The following is an 18,293-nucleotide window of genomic DNA, read 5'->3' on the forward strand; positions in this document are numbered from 1 at the left end:
GGGAAACAAAGGTGGTAGGCATGGCCACTCTTACCTTGATTTCCACCATTATTCCTACTATTCAAGCTAAAACATTTGCACGACAGTTTTTGTTTTTTACGGCGCTCTAATCCCCCCGCCCCATTCAAGTCACTTTAAAAAATCCGGATAGCAACCTGGTGTGGAGACCCGGTAATTTAAATTTTCTGGAGTCAGAGAAACCAAAGTTAAGTTCCTAGCTGGGTCATTTGCTAGCCGCGTGTCCCTTAAGGGACATATTTCCCCTGTCTCGGCCTCAGTTTCGAGTCCGCAAAATGGGCTGGCAGGCGAGGGTTAAAAGGCGAGCGCCGGGCCCAGAACAGAAACGCGAGCTGGCGTTGCTATGAAGACACCTTCTTTCTAGAACCGGGGGAGGCGGGCGAGCTGGCGGAACGCAGCCCGCAGCGCGCGGACGGGCTCTTGGGGTCGGACGGGGTGGGGGGTGGGGTGTCGGGTCTCACGCCCCGCGCCCGGACTCACCAAGGTTTCCAACTCGCCCCTCTCCAGCAGCTGGTACTGGTGGCCCCCGCCCGAGAAGGCGAGTTTCTTCAGAAACTTGGAGAAGCGTCCCTCGACCATGGTGAGCGGGCGGAGGCCCCTCGCCCAGCCTCCCGTCCCGCCGGCGGCCGCCCCTGCCTGAGTCCCTCGGTCCCTGGCGTGGCCGGGACTGGCTGCGCGCGCCCAAGCCTCCCTGGCCAGGCCCACGTTACCGGGTAGCCGTCTACCTGTGCGCCGCAGCTGAGGCCCCGCCCCCTAGGCGGAGCTACGCCCGCGGCGGCCCTCGCGCACCTGGCCCCGCCCCGTCCGGCGATTCCGCCCGAGACTTTCTCGCCCTTAGGGGCCGCGGCGGCCCGGGAAGGCCCGGGGGCTGCAGAGGCGCCTAGCTGTTTCCCAAACTTGCCAGATGATGAGATGCATCTGGAGCGGGGCGCGGGGGGGCGGAATGGGTTGGAGATGAGCGATAAAGGCTTGTTTAAAATGTAGATTTCCACACCCCTCCCTACCCTGAGCCGGGAAGCTGGACTTTAGCAAGCACCCAGGTGATTCTCATGGGGAGCCACGTGTGGTCAACTAAGGTGTTGGGAGCACGGTTAGCGGGAGCTGAGTCAGACTCCTACAGCCGCTGCGAGGCTCGGGACCAGCCACGTGGCCTCTCTGAGCCGCGGTTCCCAGTTTGTTATTGAAGGAGGAGAAAGCTAAGACCTCACCTCGGCCCTGGGAGTGAATCCCAGGAGCTGGAGAGTTTGAGGACCCCTTTGGGCGCCACCTGGTGCTGCATGATCTCTGAGCTCTCTTTCCTCACCTGCAGAATGGGCTCCTGGCACTCACTAATCGTGGGGCTTGGGGCAGGTTTCTAAAATGTTCAGAGCCTTAGTTTACTGATCTGTAAAACGGCCACCATGATTGCACTTCCTTCCCAGTGAAGTTGAGGGGATTCGATGGACCATGTTATGTAGGAAGACCTCAGGGCAGGGCTTGGCATAGTGTGTGTGTGGGGACATATTCATCACCATCCTCGTCATCATCATCACGGGGAAGTCACTGGGCTCAAAGGGCTCCCAAAGTATGTGGGTGAATGTGCAGTGTAGGCAGTTCCCAGCCTCCAAGTGGATATACTGGAATGTATAAGGGCTTTGGCTTCACGTGGGACTGGAATCCAGAACAAGACCCACCGCTTAGTAGGGAGGTGGCTTTAGAGAAGGCTGTGCCACTCTTCTGTGCCTCAGTTTTCTCATCTGTCGAGTGGGGTTACTTAAGGACTATAGGACAGGGCATGTGTATATGTCCATTAAACGGTGCTGCCCCTTTGGAGCAAAGGTTTGCCACTTACCCCACCTGCCCCCCCAGGGGGTGGCCACCTCAGCCCCACTCAAGCTGATAGGTTCTAGAGACCCTTCCTGTTTCTCCTGCCTCATCCCCCCTTTGCAGAAACCATGCTGCTTGATTCCAGCAAAGGCCCAGAAGTGATGGAAAGAGCAAAAGTCTGGTGTGACTCCAATTTGAATCCCAGGCCTGTTCCTTTCAGATGTGTGACCTCGGGCAACTTTCACCACCTGTTTCCACCTCGGTTTACTCACCCACAAAATGCGGATGACGCTACCTATCCGTCTGAGTGAGGGTCCCAGCAAAAACCAGATGGTGCCTCACACTGAGTGCTTTGGGGAAAGTTTGATAAACAGACTATTTGTGAGCAGGGGGTGATGTGTTGGGCAAATGCCTTTCCCTTGAAAGCCCCACCTCCGCTCCAGCTCAGAGCTGTCAAGAATGTGTGGATCATGTATGAGAATGCCCAGGGCATTCAGGAAGTAAATTCTGGGTAGTGGGTATGGTGCAACGCCCAGACCTGTTGGGATGAAAAAAAAAAAAAAATGGAGTGGGTCACAGCAAAAGCAGTTTAACAGACCAGCTTTGTGACTGGGATGGCTGAAGGGGCATCGTTAGGCTTAAGTTTGCCTAATTTTTGTCTTTGCTGCATAGTGATCAGAAAATGCAGCCTGCACACAGGTCTACTAACTTTCCTTAATTTATTGAGACTTTGTGCCTGGTTTGTATGCAGTTTTTGTAAATATTTCAATCCCAGTAAGGCAAGTTGGTATATTCTTTGTACAAGTATTGGTAAGCTGTACTTTCTTTGTAAATTAGTTCTGTATTTATTCACTCTAACTTTATGACTCCATTGTTCATGTCTTTATTTTTGACTACCTGATCTGACACAAGAAGAAGAGTTTGAAATTTCCCAGTTTAATTGCTTTCCTGTCCATTTTCCCCTTTTGCCTTCAGCCTGTTGAATTCTCGAGTCCACTCTCAAGGAATTAACTCAGACAAGACAGCTGCTGGGAAATTTTCTGAGGTTGGCCGCTCTGGGAGCCATTGATCCTGACGTTCTGGCCTGACCTTGAGAGTCAAGGGCACGACTCAGCCCAAAACATCCAGCCTTTCCTTAAGTATCGGCTCTGGGCATCTTAAACAATGAGGTCACACTCTTCAAGGCCCATTCACTCTCTGTATGAAAGTGGTGTCATTTCATGAACCATAAATTATCTCCCCAAAACACACCGTGTTGGGAAGCCTCAGTGCAGCCCCAGGCACCTGAAACGTATTTGGTAATAAACCTCACTGGTGAATTACAAGGTTAGAATTTGAAAACATCCTTTTCAGAAGGGGTATAGAATACAAAGGATATATATATTAGTTTTAGGACTTAGTTTGAAGTTTTCATGCCTTACCTAGACCCTCAATTCTGTTTTTTTTTTAATGGCTGAGCATACAAGTGATAATATAATCATTTTACAGATGAAGAAATTAGAGAAGTAAAGCCACTTTCATTCCTTCAGCAAATATTTTTAAGCACCTGCCATGTGGCCGTGGAGACCAGCCCCTGCTACAACAGACTCTATTCCCCTTGTCTTGTATCTTATCTCCTAGTGGGTGTGATAAGGTGCAAACAAAACCACCCGTAATGCAGTGTCAGGCAGTGAATGTAGTGGGTTGAGTAATGGGCCCCCCAAAAGCATTCGTCCATGTCCGAATCCCCAGAAGCTGTGTAATGTAACCTTATTGGGGAAAATAATCTTTGAAGACATAATTAAGGATCTCAAGATCATCCCGGATTAGCTGGGTGAGCCCTAAATCCAAGGACTGCTGTCCCTCTAAGAGACAGAAGAAGAGAGACACAGACACAGAGGAGAGGCTACATGAAGATGGAGGCAGAGATGGGAGGGATGCGGCCACAAGCCAAGGACCACCCGGAGGCACCCAAAGCTGGAAGAGGTAAGGAAGGGTCCCCCCACCCCGCCCCAGAGCCTTCCGAGGGAGCATGGCTCTGCCAACACCGTGATTTCAGACTTCTCGCTTCCAGACTGTGGGAGAATTCGTGTTGCTTCAAGCCACCTGGTTTGTGGTCACTTGTTGCGGCCGCCCCAGGAAACTAGCAGCGTGAGCAACGCTGTGAAGACAAGGATGCAGAGTGGGGACCGGAGAGTCGCTTGAGCAGTCAGGAGAGGTGACATTCAAGCAGAGGCCTGAACGAGGTGAGAAGTGACACTTGTGGATATCTGTGGGGGGGGGGGGGCAGTATTCCAAGCAGAGGGAAGGGACGGGACCAAGGCCTCAGGCGAAGGTCCCAGGCGAAAGTGTGCTTAGCTCGTGTCACCATTGTGAGACCTGCTTATGTGAAATGACTCACACATTTGCACCCAAACTCTGGCCACACTCACCCCACGCCCACACAGAGCCTTATTCCAGGCACTCTTCACGTCATGTTCTTTGTCAGTTCTTCCACAGTCATTGTTTGCTGAGTGATGGGGTAACACTGGCTGAGAACCTTCTGCAGCTGAGGGCATCTCTGGGTTTCCAAGGGGCTTGACTCCACCAGGCGAGCGAGGCCCAGCCCTGTGGAACTTGATGCCAAGTGCCAAGTGATCGTGCCTTGGGACTTGCTAAATCCCGAGAGGTAAACACCTAGCACGGATGCCACCCATCCCACCTCCTGCACCCATGGCAGACATCACGTGTCAATCTCAGGGGTGACATTCCCCCGTTGGCTGGGACAGGCCTGGGAATCCTTCTACTTGTCAACTTTAAGTAGCTACCAACAATTCTTTAGGCCTGGCACGTGAACAAACCTGTTTACCGAAAGATTTTCAGAAGAGGAGGGAATGACCTTGGGTGGGGGCCGTTGTAGAACCTTCTAGAAGGTGGTGGTATAGCCGAAGGTCTCCATACGTGAAATCTATCACTTACATGAGGGTTTACTCTTGGTGTTCTGTAGTCTGTGGGTTTTGACAAACGTAGAATGTCATCTAGCTACCATTACAGTATCACATGGAAGAGCTTCACTGCCTAAAAATCCCCTGGTCTTCACGTATTCATCCCTCCCTCCCCCAAAACCCCCGGCAACCACTGATCCTTCTACTGCTGTCGCTATAGTTTTGCCTTTTCCAGAATGTCATAGAGTGGGACATTTGAAAATGTTAACTGTCCAATTTCTGTTGGCTTTTTGATATAGTAAAGAGTTCAAAGTTCTCAGTGCCTGCCCTTTGAAAGTTCAGAAAGCCCCAGGGTCCCCCTGTTAGGTGGTGCTGAAGGGGTGGGGCTAGTTCTCAGTTAAGTGGCTATTAGAATGGCCCCTCTGTCAACCCCGGGCGCCTCCTGTCCCAGCACCACCCCCACCTCGGCCTCCTGGCTGTTTGTCAAACTCGCTGAGCTCAGCCCACCTTTGAACTTCACAGGTCCCTCTGCCAGGTGTGTTTCCTCCAGCTCCTCACAGGACCCAAAATTCCCTCCCTTCAGGCCTAGACTACAGTCCGGGTGTCCACTTTGTAATAACTCATGGAGCGGAACTTGCATTGTGTGTACTTTTCGGAAGGTAAATTTTGTTGCAATAAAAGATTCTGTTAAATAGAGAACAGACTTGTGGTTGCCAAGGGGGAGAGGGGGAGGGGGAGGGATGGAGTGGGACTCTGAGGTTGGTAGGTGTAAACTATTACATTTAGAACAGATTAAAAAAAAAAAGGTTCTACTATTTAGCACTGGGAACTATATCCAACCTCCAGGGATAAACCATACTGGAAAAGAATCTAAAAAAAGAACGTATAGGGCTTCCCTGGTGGCGCAGTTGTTGAGAGTCCGCCTGCCGATGCAGGGGACACGGGTTCGTGCCCCAGTCCGGGAAGATCCCACATGCCACGGAGCGGCTGGGCCCGTGAGCCATGGCCGCTGAGCCTGCGCATCCAGAGCCTGTGCTTTGCAACGGGAGAGGCCACAACAGTGAGAGGCCCGCGTACCGCAAAAAAAAAAAAAAAAAAGAATGTATATATGTGTATGTATATATATATATATATATATATATATATATAAAACTGAGCCACTTTGCTGTACAGCAGAGATTAGCACAGCATTGTAAATCATCTATACTCCAATAAAAAGAAATTCTGTTAACATTTAAAAAAGGAAGCAGATGAAAGTTGAATGAGAAACAAGACGTTTACACCATCTTAAGTGGGTCCCCACAAGATAGTTATGAATTACAAAGGGAAACAGTCACTTTAGTTGGAGAAATCTGGCAGACCCCAGCTGGACCAAGGGATCAGGGTCACCAGGACCACCGATGAGACAAATGACATCGTGCGCCTTGGATACGGTGCACCAAGGAAACACGGCTTCACTTCGGGGGATTCCTGGCAAAGTGCTGAACGCGAGTCCCAGCGTGAGGAAGCAGCCCTCCCACTGCAGAGCAGCCTAGGAAGGGATGTTCCAGGGAGACTAAAGAATCATGGTAACCAAATGCAAATGGAACCCTGGATCAGATCTGGAGCTGGGAAAAATGTCTTTACCATTTGCTATAAAGGACGTTAGTGGGACCAGCGGTGAATTTGAGTGAGCTCTGGAGATAATGGTATTGTACTGATGTGGACTTCTGATTTGGGTCATTGTTCTCTAGTTATAGGAGAGAATGTCCCTTTTGGAAGGGCACCCTGAGGTTCTTACGGGTAACGGAGGCAGGGGAAGCAAGAAAGTGGGGGGCAGGGGGGAGCATGCACAAAGACTCGGGTAATCTGGGAAGGATATACGCACATCTGAAAAGGTCACACAGTGTACGATTCCACTTATAGAACATTCTTGACATGACAAAATTATACAGACGGAGGGCAGATTAGTGGCTGGCGGGGGTTAGGGATGGTGTGACTACAGAGGCAGTGAGAACGAGACCTACGTGGTGATGGAGCAGTTCTGTCTCTTGATGGAGTTGGTACTTACACCAATCTGTACCTGAGATCCGGTGGCTCGGAGACCACACCCCCCCATACCGTACCGTGTCAATTTCCTGGCTTCAGTATGGCACTGTGGTTACACAAGATGTGACATTGGGGGAGTCTAAGTGAAGGGCCTCGCTGTGTAATTCTTGTAGCTTCCTGTCAAGTTGTAATTATTTCAAAATAAAGAGTTTAAAAAGTAAGAGAGGGCTTCCCTGGTGGCGCAGTGGTTGAGAGTCCGCCTGCGGATGCAGGGGACACGGGTTCGTGCCCCGGTCCGGGAAGATCCCACATGCCGTGGAGCGGCTGGGCCCGTGAGCCATGGCCGCTGAGCCTGTGTGTCCGGAGCCTGTGGTCCGCAACGGGAGAGGCCACAACAGTGAGAGGCCCGCATACCGCAAAAAAAAAAAAAAAAAAGTAAGAGAAATAGCATATCCCACTCTGTCACCCTGTTCCCCCCCACCACCCCCCCAATCCTTGCTTTGGGCCATTTGTAGCAGCCAGCCAGGACACAGAGAGACTTCCGATAACCAGCCTGGGCAGCCACGGTGGACCCGGTTTAACCAGTAGGCAAGCTGGTTCATTCATTCCACAAATATTTGAGAGCCTGCAGAGGAAGGAGGCTGCTCGGGCCAGGTGACAATACCACCAGTGAACAGCACAGCTCCTGCGGTGCCGGGCTCTGCGCTCAGGGCTGTGTCCTCAACTTAATCCTCGTAACACGTGCCTGATCTGCTGTCAGCACTGCCCGCACCCACCCTTTCACAGAAGAGGGACTCTAGCGGACGATGGGGTCCTCCACCCAGATACCCTGGCATCCCTTTTCCCGTTTGTGGGCTCCCCGCTCTGACATCCAGCAGCTGCAGTGCCTGGAAATGTGCTTCCCCAGGTTTCCCTCAATGAGGACCGGCAGAAAGCCCACCCTGTGCCCCCCGAGAGGGACAACTCCAAAGCTCCCCAGGGGCCAGGCTGAACCTGGGACCCAGCCTGAAACCTTGCCCCTCTCGTTCCCTTACCAGGTTCTGCTGGAAAGACATCCTTAATAAACCATGAGTCTTGCCTCGGGCTCTGCTTCTGGGGAACCCGACCTGGGACAGAATCGGAGGCACAGAGGGGTTGAGTAACTTGGCCCCAGCCACACAGCTAAGAGGGTGAGCCAGAAGTTATACCACTGGACTCTGATGCCGGAACCTGCACGTCTGACCATCACGCTGCATTGCCTCCGAGGAGGGGCTCAGTCATCCCTTCACAGACCTGCTCAGACCATCCCCTACTGCCAGGCTCTTAGCTGACTGAGGGCAAATACGATTCTCAGGCCGCTTCTCAGAAGCTCTCAGCGTACTCAGGAAGGCAGACCCAACCTCACCCATTGGCTCAGTCACCGATTCAATAATCCAGCATTTAGGGGCTACGGTGTACCTGCACCATGCTGGATACTGGGAGAGAGATGAGCTAGACGTGGCCCCTGCCCTCCAGGAGCTCTGAGTCCCGTGGAGAAGGAGGAAGCCACGTGGCATGTGTCACAACGTTGCCGCGTGCGGGACCCAGTGGGGGCGCATGTCAGTCTACCCGGATGACTCAGGGAAGACTCCCAAGGAGGTGATGTAGAGCCAGGACTGTGGAACACAGAGGAGCCAGGCTGGGGGAGGAGGGTGGAGACAGACAGTCTAGGAGAGGGGCAGTTGCATAATACCCGTGGCTCCTGGTTCGGGCTGAAAGGAGGACATGTAATCACAGCCAGCGTGCTGTTGGCTGGGTGGGGGGTGGCGTGTTCCCACGGAGGTGGCCCCGTATCCCACCCTCCCGTGGGAAGCCCTTAGTGTGGGGTGCAGGCTCCACTACTTTGGGACCCTGGGCCACGTGTGTCCCCCTCTGTCATCTCTAAAAGGGGAAAATGGTCCACACCTGGCAGGTGGTTATGGAGGAATTATCTGGTGCTGAGTGAGCCTGACTGGGATCAGTAGGGCTGCCAAGTGGGCTTGGACAGGTCATGCAGAGGTCCTGGGGGCACCAGTCACACCCCTGTAGATTTGAAGAGGCTCGTGGCAGAGGACAGGTGCCCTTTTTGAGCCCCTTACGAAGCTGTCGTAAGGACCAGCAGTGGCGCTGTCCACGGGGGCTGTTATCGCAGGTGGGGTCCCGCCCTGAGAACTGCCTGGGGAGGGGGCTTTGGTACCCACACACGATCCCCACAGCCAACAGCAGTTCATCAGAGCCCAGAGCATCATGCTCCTCCTTGGGTCTTTGGGTCAAGCCGGGCAGTGGACAGAGCATGGGGCGCGGGAAGAGGGGAGGATTTCAGTGCATAGAAGCGTTGGCGCAGAGACTTAGGGAAAGCAATTCACATGACCAATTTCTACTCTGCAATGGACTTCCGGGAGCCCTGGACAAACGGCCTTGCTTTCTGAACCTCATTTCTTACAAGTTAGAACAGGAGAAGAATGCCCACCGTCATGCCAGTCAAGAAAGGCCGAATTCTCAGCCACACCGCTGCACCCATGAAACCTCACCTTCCCGAGGTTATTGTATCAATCTCTATGTTTTGTTAAGGTTTGAAATATTTCATACACTTGTTCTAACTTTTTTTTAAAGATTCTACTTACTCTTCAGAGCCTGGCGAGCATCATGGGATAGGATAACTTACCAAAACAAACAAACAAACCAATGAAAACCAACAACAAAAAAGCTTTTCTCCCTTGATGAACTGTCCACTTTTTTCCCAGCATTGAACTTTTGGTCTTAGCTGTCAGGAACCTCCGTGCTGTTTAGTGCTCAGTTAACGCTAAGCTTCACCTGGCTGTATCAGTTACCAACCTCCCATCTGCGAGCAGCAGAAACTGACTGGTTATTTTAAACAGAAAGGGAATTTGGCGGAAGGATGTCAGGTCTGCCAAGACTATGCAAGGGGAGGGAGAGAGACCCGTTCTTCTCAAGTTCCCCAGTGGGTGTGGGATGGGCTCCCGGGCCACCCACCTATCCATCCAGCAGACAGTTGCTGAGTGGGAGGAGGTGGGGGCGGGGCACTGGTGGTGGGAGAAACTGTCAGGTAAAGGCTACAGGTGTTCTCTGTAACCAGGTGTTTTAGGGTAAACACCTCCTCCCACTTCATTAGAGTTTTTCTCAGTGTCTTGCTTTGGGTTCTCCCAAACCCAAAGATCTGAACACATGTCGTCTGAGAGGTGACCCCAGAAACGCTGGCAGAGGGGAATGAGGCAGGGCTGGGAAGGGGGACATCTGGTCCTCCCTGATGGGGGCTGAGCGTGTTCCTGCAGTTGAAAGACAGCCCTCGATGGGGAGTCAGGTGTTCGCGGGAGGCAGCTTTCCGCAGAGGAGGGGATGCTGAGCGTCAGGGGGCTGGAGACACGGCCATGTCCGCTACCCCGGGCTTTATATGTGCACTGCAAACATTTTCACACCCCATATTCCACGTGTTGATAAGTCTGCTCTGTCCCGCTCGTTTGCATAATATAAGTTATGAGCCCCACAGACCTTGCTTCTCCTTTGTGCCAATCGCTGTGCTGCTGGTGAAAGAAATGTCAGCAAGATCAGGAAAAGAAAACGTTTTGTCTTCAACAGCTCTGGGGAAGGAGATCCTATCCTACCCCACGGAATCGTCCTTGCAACTGTTACGATTTTTACCTGGTTGAATGGAAATGAAACAGTCTTAGAGGACCACAGAACACAAAGGTACTGCTTAATGAATGATTACCAGGTGAACCCCCTTGGAACCACCAGCTGGGCTCCACCATGTGCCCCCTCCAACGACAACCACCCCCTCCCCACAGATGTACCCATTCTCCTGACTTACGGTCATATGTTCATCACTTCCTATGTCCTGTACAGTTCTTTAACCAACACATTTCCCATCTGCATTTGTTTCCTAGGACTGCTATGACAGACGGTCACAAACTTAGTGGCAACACAAATAGTTTCTCTTAGGGTTCTCTTACAGGTCAGATGTCTGAAACAGTCTTACCGAACTAAACTCAAAGTGTCTGCAGGGCTGCATTCCTTCTGGAGGTGCTGGGGAGAATCCATTCTCTTATCTTTTCCAGCTTCTAGAAGCCACCCACATTCCTTGGCTAATGACCCCTCTCTCCATCTTCAAAACCAGCAACGCTGGTTGGGTGTTTCTCATGCTGCTTCACCCTGCTTTCAAGCCCTCTGCCACCCTCTTATAAGGACCTTGTCACCACCCTGGGCCCACCTGGACCATCCAGGATCATCTCCCATCTCAAGATCCTCAGCTCAGTTACACCCCTGCCAAGGCCCTTTTGCCAGGTCAGATCACATATTTACAGGTTCTGGGGCTTAGGACGTGGATACGTTTGAGAGGCCATTATCCTGCCCACGGCTCCATCCATCTTTTTCCCCTCCCCCCTTACATTTTATCTGTTGGGGCGCCCTTGGCCTTGGCCGTCTGACCTTGGCCGTCCCCACAGTCTGGATTTTGCTGGTTGCACACTCCAGGTGCAGTGCCGCATGGCCCTCCGTCCTGGGAATTTCGTGCAAACTGGCAGTGGGATCCAGAGGCTGGATCGGGCTCAGGCTCCGTCCCCTTGGTCTTGTGTGTTTCCGTCAGGAGGCTCCTTGTGGCCGGTGGTCTCTTTTTGTGATGTCAGTATCACTGACGTTCAATGTCCTGAACCACTCATTCCCTGGGGATTGCAAAACTGTGATATTCCAATCCTATCAATTGCCTTTGTTTGTTTGTTTGTTTTGCGGTACGCGGGCCTCTCACTGTTGTGGCCTCTTCCGTTGCGGAGCACAGGCTCCGGACGCGCAGGCTCAGCGGCCATGGCTCGCGGGCCCAGCTGCCCCACGGCATGTGGGATCTTCCCGGACCGGGGCACGGACCCGTGTCCCCTGCATCGGCAGGCGGACTCAACCACTGCGCCACCAGGGAAGCCCTCAATTGCTTTTAATGTATTAGTTGGGATACTTTCATCAGGAGACGCCTCCTCTCATCTATATAGAGTTTGTTACCAATGGAAACAGGAAGGCAGAATCACTGCTTGATTCCCTCCCTTGACCGATTTCAAGATAACAAGCCAGTTCCTATCAATCTCAGGAGATCCACTAGTTTTTAGAAACATTTTTGTGAACTCATGTCTGTAAACGTAGATGGGTTTCAATCCAGTGCAATGTTATCCTTCCTGAAGCTCCCATGGTCATGTCTTTGACCACCGAGAGCCTTTCCAAGCTGGCTTCAGAGTTCTTTTAGCATAATCCCCGGAGTCTCTCTTTGACAGTTCCCTTGCCATTTGGGAAAACAAAATATTCCAGCCTTCTCTTGTACATTTCCAGCCCTGGAATCAGCTATGTCTCTGAGAAACCCTGCTTTTTTAATTTTCCAAAAAATGGGAAATGGCATTTCAAGACCACAATCTGTGTGTCAGGCTACAGAGGTGACCACTTTTTCTGGGACTTTTAAGGGGGCAGAGTTGGCTAATGTAAGTGTATTTTCAAAATGAAACACCTCCGGAGTTCACACTGTGACCCTCTCCCACGTCTACAGGTGGACGGTGGGCTCATGTCATGACTTACCCTGATCACATTATTTGATTGGCAGCTCTATCCCCTCAAAGGTTAAAACCTATGACTCTTCTCTCACATGCCTGCAGGTAAAAGAAACAAGGTGTCTGTCCCTCTGTTAGATTTTTCATTTAAACCAAGGGTTTGAGAGACTGCGTCCTATTTAAATGAACAATTCTTAACTGAAGTTGCAGAGCCTTGGGGACAACCAAATCTGGGACAATTGCCTCATCAGTGTTAGCTCGGAACCCGGCCATGACCTCCTGCGCCCCCAGCCTGCCTGGTGTCCAGGGCTCCCCAGGATCCTTGACTGTTTCTGCCTCCTGTCTCCCCACCGGGGCCCTGGGGGAGAGGAGCCTTCCTGAGGCTCCCAGCTGCATCACAGCTCTTGCAGCTCAGAGGCCCTCTCCCGCCTTCCCCCCGGGGGCTCTGGGGAACCCATCGCCCTGGGCAACCGTGAGCTCCTCTCTTACCATCTCTGGCAACGGCAGTGTCTTGTAGTCTCCCTGCCTCAGGGGCACTCCCTGCTCTTCCCAGCAGCCCCCAAATCTCCTTCCCGTTCTGTCCCGGGAGGCGCCCCCGCCCCAGCTCTGCCTGTGAGAAGCAGGCTCCCGTTGACGCGTTTCGAGCTCACTCGCAAGCATCCTACGATGGTGTGTACGTTAGGCTATACTTCCCTTGGCTCTTCCACCCCTGTTTGGTCAGAACAGCTAGTCCTTCCGTAATACCCACTGTGCACCAGGAACCATTCTAAGCGCTTAACTAGTCTCTCTGCACAGCCGGACTAGGAGGCCGGTGCTGTCGTCCACGTATTTTATGGAGGAGGAAACGCTGGCTCAGGGACACCTCGGGAGTGGGAGGGCTCACCCACTGACCGCTGGGCTCCTGAGTCGGCTGGAAGGCAATGCTGCTTAAGACCCACCCCTCAGCATCCTTTGGGGAAGGAGCCAGTAGCTACGTAAATAAGAAATCAACAATGCAAGAAGGGAAACACCTCCCTGGGCCGTCCCCCTCCTCAGGAGCAGCAGTTCTGGAGTTCCAGATGGCATCAGAGTCACCGGGAGGGCACGCTGAAATCCAGACTGCCGGGACTGACAAGGGCTTAACCTCCAAATATATAGACAGCTCATACAACTCAACAACAACAAAACAAACAACCCAATCGAAAAATGGGCAGAAGACCTAAACAGAAGACATACAGGTGGCCAACAGGCACATGAAAAGATGCTCAGCATCACTAATTATTAGAGAAATGCAAATCAAAACTACAATGAGGTGTCACCTCACACTAGTCAGAGTGGCCATCATCAAAAAGTCTACAAATAACAAATGCTGGAGAGGGTGTGGAGAAAAGGGAACCCTCCTGCACTGCTGGTGGGAATGTAAGCTGGTGCAGCCACTATGGAGAACAGTACGGAGGTTCCTTAAAAACTGAAAATAGAGCTACCATATGATCATATGATCCAGCAATCCCACTCCTGGGCAGATGTCCAGAGAAAACTATAATTCAAAAAGATACATGCACCCCTATGTTCATAGCAGCACTATTCACAATAGCCAAGATGTGGAAACAAATGAAATGTCCATTGACAGATGAATGGATAAAGAAGATGTTGTATATATATACAGTGGAATACTACTCAGCCATAAAAAAGAATGAAATAATGCCATTTTCAACAACATGGATGGACCTAGAGATCATTATACTAAGCGAAGTAAGTCAGACAGAGAAAGACAAATAGCATATGATGTCACTTACATGTGGAATCTAAAATATGATACAAATGAACTTATCTACAAAACAGAAACAGACTCACAGACATAGAGAATAGACTTATGGTTGCCAAGGGGGAGTAGGGTGGAGGAGGGTTGCATTGGGAGTTTGGGATTAGTGGATGCAAACTATTATATATAGGATGGATAAACAACAAGGTCCTACTGTAGAGCACAGGGAACTATATTCAATATCCTGTGATAAACCATAACGGAAAATAATATTGAAAAATAATGTATATATATGTGTATGTATAACTGAATCATTTTGCTGTACAGCAGAAATTAACACAACATTGTAAATCAACTATGCTTCCAATAAGAAATAATAAAATTAAAAGAAAAAAACCACACACAGACTGCTGGGCCCAACCTCAGAGTCCCTCACTTGTTAGGGCTGGGGTGGCCTGAGAACCTGCATTTCTAATGAGTTCCCTGGTGAAGCTGATGCTGCGGGTCTGAGGACCCCCCGTTTGGAAACTGCTGCTCTAGTGAACTTGCCTGCCGTGGAAGAGCAGGACTTGGCTGGGACCGTGCTCCCTCCCAGGGCACGTGGTGTGGTGGTTCCAATTCGAACTTTCCCGTCCAGGCGGTCCTGTGATAATGACCTTATGATTATGTTAAAAAACATAGTCATCTGTTAGAGATGCAATTCTGAAGCATTCACAGGTGATGTATATGATGTCTGGGATTTACTTTAAAATACTCCAGACTCTACCTCTGCAAAAAGTTGAGGGTCTACATGAAGCAATGGTAGCTGGCTGATGCGTCCAAAGAGGTTCCTTCTACCACTTTCTACGCCTTGTTTATATTTGAAAGTGTTAATAATAAGCCTTTTGATTTCAGGTAGGAAGAAAGCTCGGGCTCCCCACTTAGTAACTGTTTGATCTTGAGCTAGAAACTTGCAATATCTGAGCCTTGATTCTTTCTGCTCTCAAGGCAGGTGGTGGCATCTTCCCAACCTGGATGTCGAGGACACAATGGATGTTAGATGTTCGTGCTCACCTTGGCATATAACCCATGAGACTTTAGTCCCCTCAATATACTCTCTTTAGTCTCCCTCAATATTCTCCAGCCTGGCCTGGCCAGGGCAGTGCCTAATGGGCAGGGGATCGCCCATGTCAAGGCACCTGTTCAACAAGTTCCTGGGCCGAGCGTGGAACTTTCCAGAAGTCTGCCCACTTGGGATCAGGCGGTGTGGATGTGGAATGTGGGGTGGGGAGGCCACGCGTGTGTTCCCAGGACGGGAGGCTTCTGGGCGGTCACAGGCAGGACGGCCTCCCCACAGTGTGGCTTAGACCTGCCAGGAGGTTCTTTAGGGAGCCACCGGGTCTGAGGCAGAAAAGCCCCGGCATGCAGTTCAAAGGTGGTTCCAGGGGCTTCCATGGGGCCCTCAGCTTGCCAGACCATCTCCGTCAAGGCATGTTTCGGTTGGTGTTCTGTATTGGTTTGGTTTTGATTGCAAAACAACAACAACAACAACAACCTATTTGTGCTAGCCCAGGGCAAAGTCAGGGGCAGCCGGCGACTGGGAACCACTGAGCTGTTTCCCTGAACCTCAGTACAGGAAGGGGACGGTGGCCAAGTCTCATATCAGTTGCAAGCAAGTCCTGGAAAGCGATCAAGTACCTGCTGGCTTCTCTCTCTCTCTCTCCCCTTCCCGTCCGTCTTCCCATGGACACGGCAGGAGGTGGCCTCCGCACAGCCCCGAGTCCCACCCCCTGTCTATACCACTAGCAGAGCCAGCTGCTGCGTGCCCAGCATTTTCTGTGCGCCAGGTGTCGGGCAGGAAGCTTCACCACCAGGACTTCCTGTAATCCCACAGCAGCCATGCCGGGAGGGGCTGCTTTCATCGTTCCGACTTCCAAAGAAGGAACTGAAACATCAAGGGGCTGGAGAAGTTACCTGAGGCCACGCTGTTGAGAGGAGGCTCCTGAGCTAGGCTCCTAGTCACGGCCATGCTACCTTCCGGCGTCAAAAAGACTCAAGAGCATTGCGGGGGAGGAATCTGACAGGCTTAGCTGGAGTCACGTGACCTGTTTCTCCACCAATCAGGTGTGGCCGAGGAGGCTGGTCTCAGAGCATCAACATGGCAACCCCCAGGCCCAACATTAGAGAACCGTTGTCAGGTGGGGCAGGATCCTGGCACCTGATCTCACTTCCGTTCCTTTCTTCCTTCCTGAGTAGGCTTCCACGGACACAGATCCCTGCTGCATTTGTCTTCCCACTTATGGAGTTAGATGAGGCCTGAGTCCAAATCCTGCCTCTGCCATTTTCCTGATGGTCTGCTCTTGGGCAAATGCCTTCACCTCTCTGAACCTCAGTGTTTTCATCTGTAAACGCAGATTGTAAGACTGGGCTTCTTGGGGAGAAGCAAACAAGATCAGAACCCAGGTAAAACCTTCAGTGGCTTCCCATTGTTTTCACGGTCAAGTTCAAACTCAAGATGTGAACTGGCTGGCACCTGCTTAACTTTCTAGCCCGCATCCTCCCAGTCCCAGAGTGCCCCCCTTCTCCAGCCATGCCCAGCTGTGCCTCTGCTCATACCGTTCCCTCTGCCTGGAATGCCTTTCCTCTTCTCCCCCAGTCTAAGTTAGCTAACTTGCTCCTGAGTGGGTTGAATTGTGTCCCCCCAAAAAAGTTGTGTCCACATCCGAACTCCAGAACCTGTGTATGTGACCTTATTAAGGATCTGAGATGAGATGGTCTTGGGTTTAGGGTGGGTCCTAAATCCAATAAGTGTCCTTACAAACCAAAGGAGAGGGAAATCCGGGACACACAGACACAGAGGGGAAGGCCATGGGATGATGAAGACAAATTGCAGTGATGGGTCTGTAAGAAGAGGAAGGGCACGGGTTACTGGCCGCCCCCAGAAACTGGACAGGGGCGTGGGACAGCCTCTGGAAGGAGCCAACCCTACGGACACCCTGACATGGACCTCTGGTCTCCAGAGCTGGGAGAGGCTACATTTCTGTTGTTTATGGTAATGTGTATGGTAGTTACAGAAAACTTGTACTGGTGAGCTTAGCTCAGAAGCCCCTCCTCTGGGAAGCCCTCCCTGACCTCTCAGCCTGCACAGATGCCCAGAGCCTACATAAGCTTTATCCTAGCCCTTTCCACCGTGCCTGTGGTCACCCACACACCAGTGTCTCCCCCTCCACCCTCTTCCAGAGGAATCCACACTCCACTGACCTCCAAGCTGTGGACAACAGATGATACTCTGATGGTGGAATTTCAGGCAGCAGCCTACAGGCGCCCACAGGGAGAAATCTGTCTGGAGCTGGGTGCCACCACCGTCTCACCTGAAGGCCTGCTCACCTCTTCCCAGGTGGAAGCATGCAGAGGCCTTCCCTGGGGTCACAAGATAAAGTCTGTCCGGCACTATGTCCCCTGGAAGGGCGCCCCTCTGCCTTCCCTTGACACTGCCTTGCTGATCTCTGTGAGATGGTCTACAGAAAGATCTGGGGTCGGGAAGATAGTTAATCCTGGCAACTCTGGTGGAAACTGGCCCCAGGGAAGACGGTGGCTATGTCAGCCAGCCCAAGGGACAGACAGACTGTTTAATTAAGTTTGTTCTCATGGAAAAGCTGCCCCTGTGGCTGAGGTGTCTGTCCTCACCCAAGGGCCCCCAGGGTCCAGCTGCTTTCCAGGCTCCTTGGAGCAGGCAGGGCTGACTTGCCCAGCTGTTTCCTGGGGCCCTGCTTACCCTCTGGAGGGACGCAGCTCTCTCAGAGGCTGGGCATCCCCCCCGCAACTCAGCCCCCCACAGCTGTGGGACGGTCCCCAGACAGCCAAAGACGTGGCCGTGGTCTCTGTGGTCTCTTCAATACGGGAGGCTTCGTGTGTGTGGCAAGAGAGGAAACTCCAGACTGGGGATTCGGGGGAGTGGGGTCGGCCTCCTGCACTTCCTGGGAGAGTGGGAAAATGGGCAGTTGCAAGCTAGGTGACCCTGGGTGAATTGCTTCTCCCCTCCCAGGCTCCTCTGTAGAACCAGAGAAAACCCACATGCTCTGTAGATGGTGCCACTGCCAGCTTCCTGGTGGCAGTACTGCGCTGTAGTTACACAAGATGTTACCATGGGGGAGGTGGGCCTCTCTGGACTTTTCCTCACATGTTCTGTGAATTTACTATTATTTTAAATTTAAATTTTTTTGGGGGGTGCCGCGCTGCGTGGCACGCGGGATCTTAGTTCTCCAACCGGGGATCGAACCC

The 18,293-nt window shown here is 51.9% G+C and overlaps 1 protein-coding gene across 7 annotated transcripts in view; it reads right to left on the bottom strand.

Moving 5' to 3' along the window:
* Positions 1 to 16,028, bottom strand: part of ATP2C2 (ATPase secretory pathway Ca2+ transporting 2) — a 90,291-nt gene extending 74,263 nt beyond the window's left edge. For 2 of the 7 annotated variants that reach the window (XR_012328137.1, XM_073796407.1), the window contains exon 1: positions 499 to 757. Coding sequence is in view for 5 of the 7 variants with exons in the window: in XM_073796407.1 (XP_073652508.1) it covers positions 499 to 597 (99 nt within the window). In the remaining 2 variants the exon portion in view is untranslated. Of the gene's footprint in view, positions 1 to 498; positions 758 to 15,986 lie in introns of those variants that run through there. The other 5 variants (XM_033844285.2, XM_073796406.1, XM_033844286.2 and 2 more) reach the window with 4 other exon arrangements.
* Positions 16,029 to 18,293: the final 2,265 nt, after the last annotated feature.

Source organism: Tursiops truncatus, chromosome 19, assembly GCF_011762595.2.
Source record: "Tursiops truncatus isolate mTurTru1 chromosome 19, mTurTru1.mat.Y, whole genome shotgun sequence".
In the NCBI taxonomy this organism is placed as follows: domain Eukaryota; kingdom Metazoa; phylum Chordata; class Mammalia; order Artiodactyla; family Delphinidae; genus Tursiops; species Tursiops truncatus.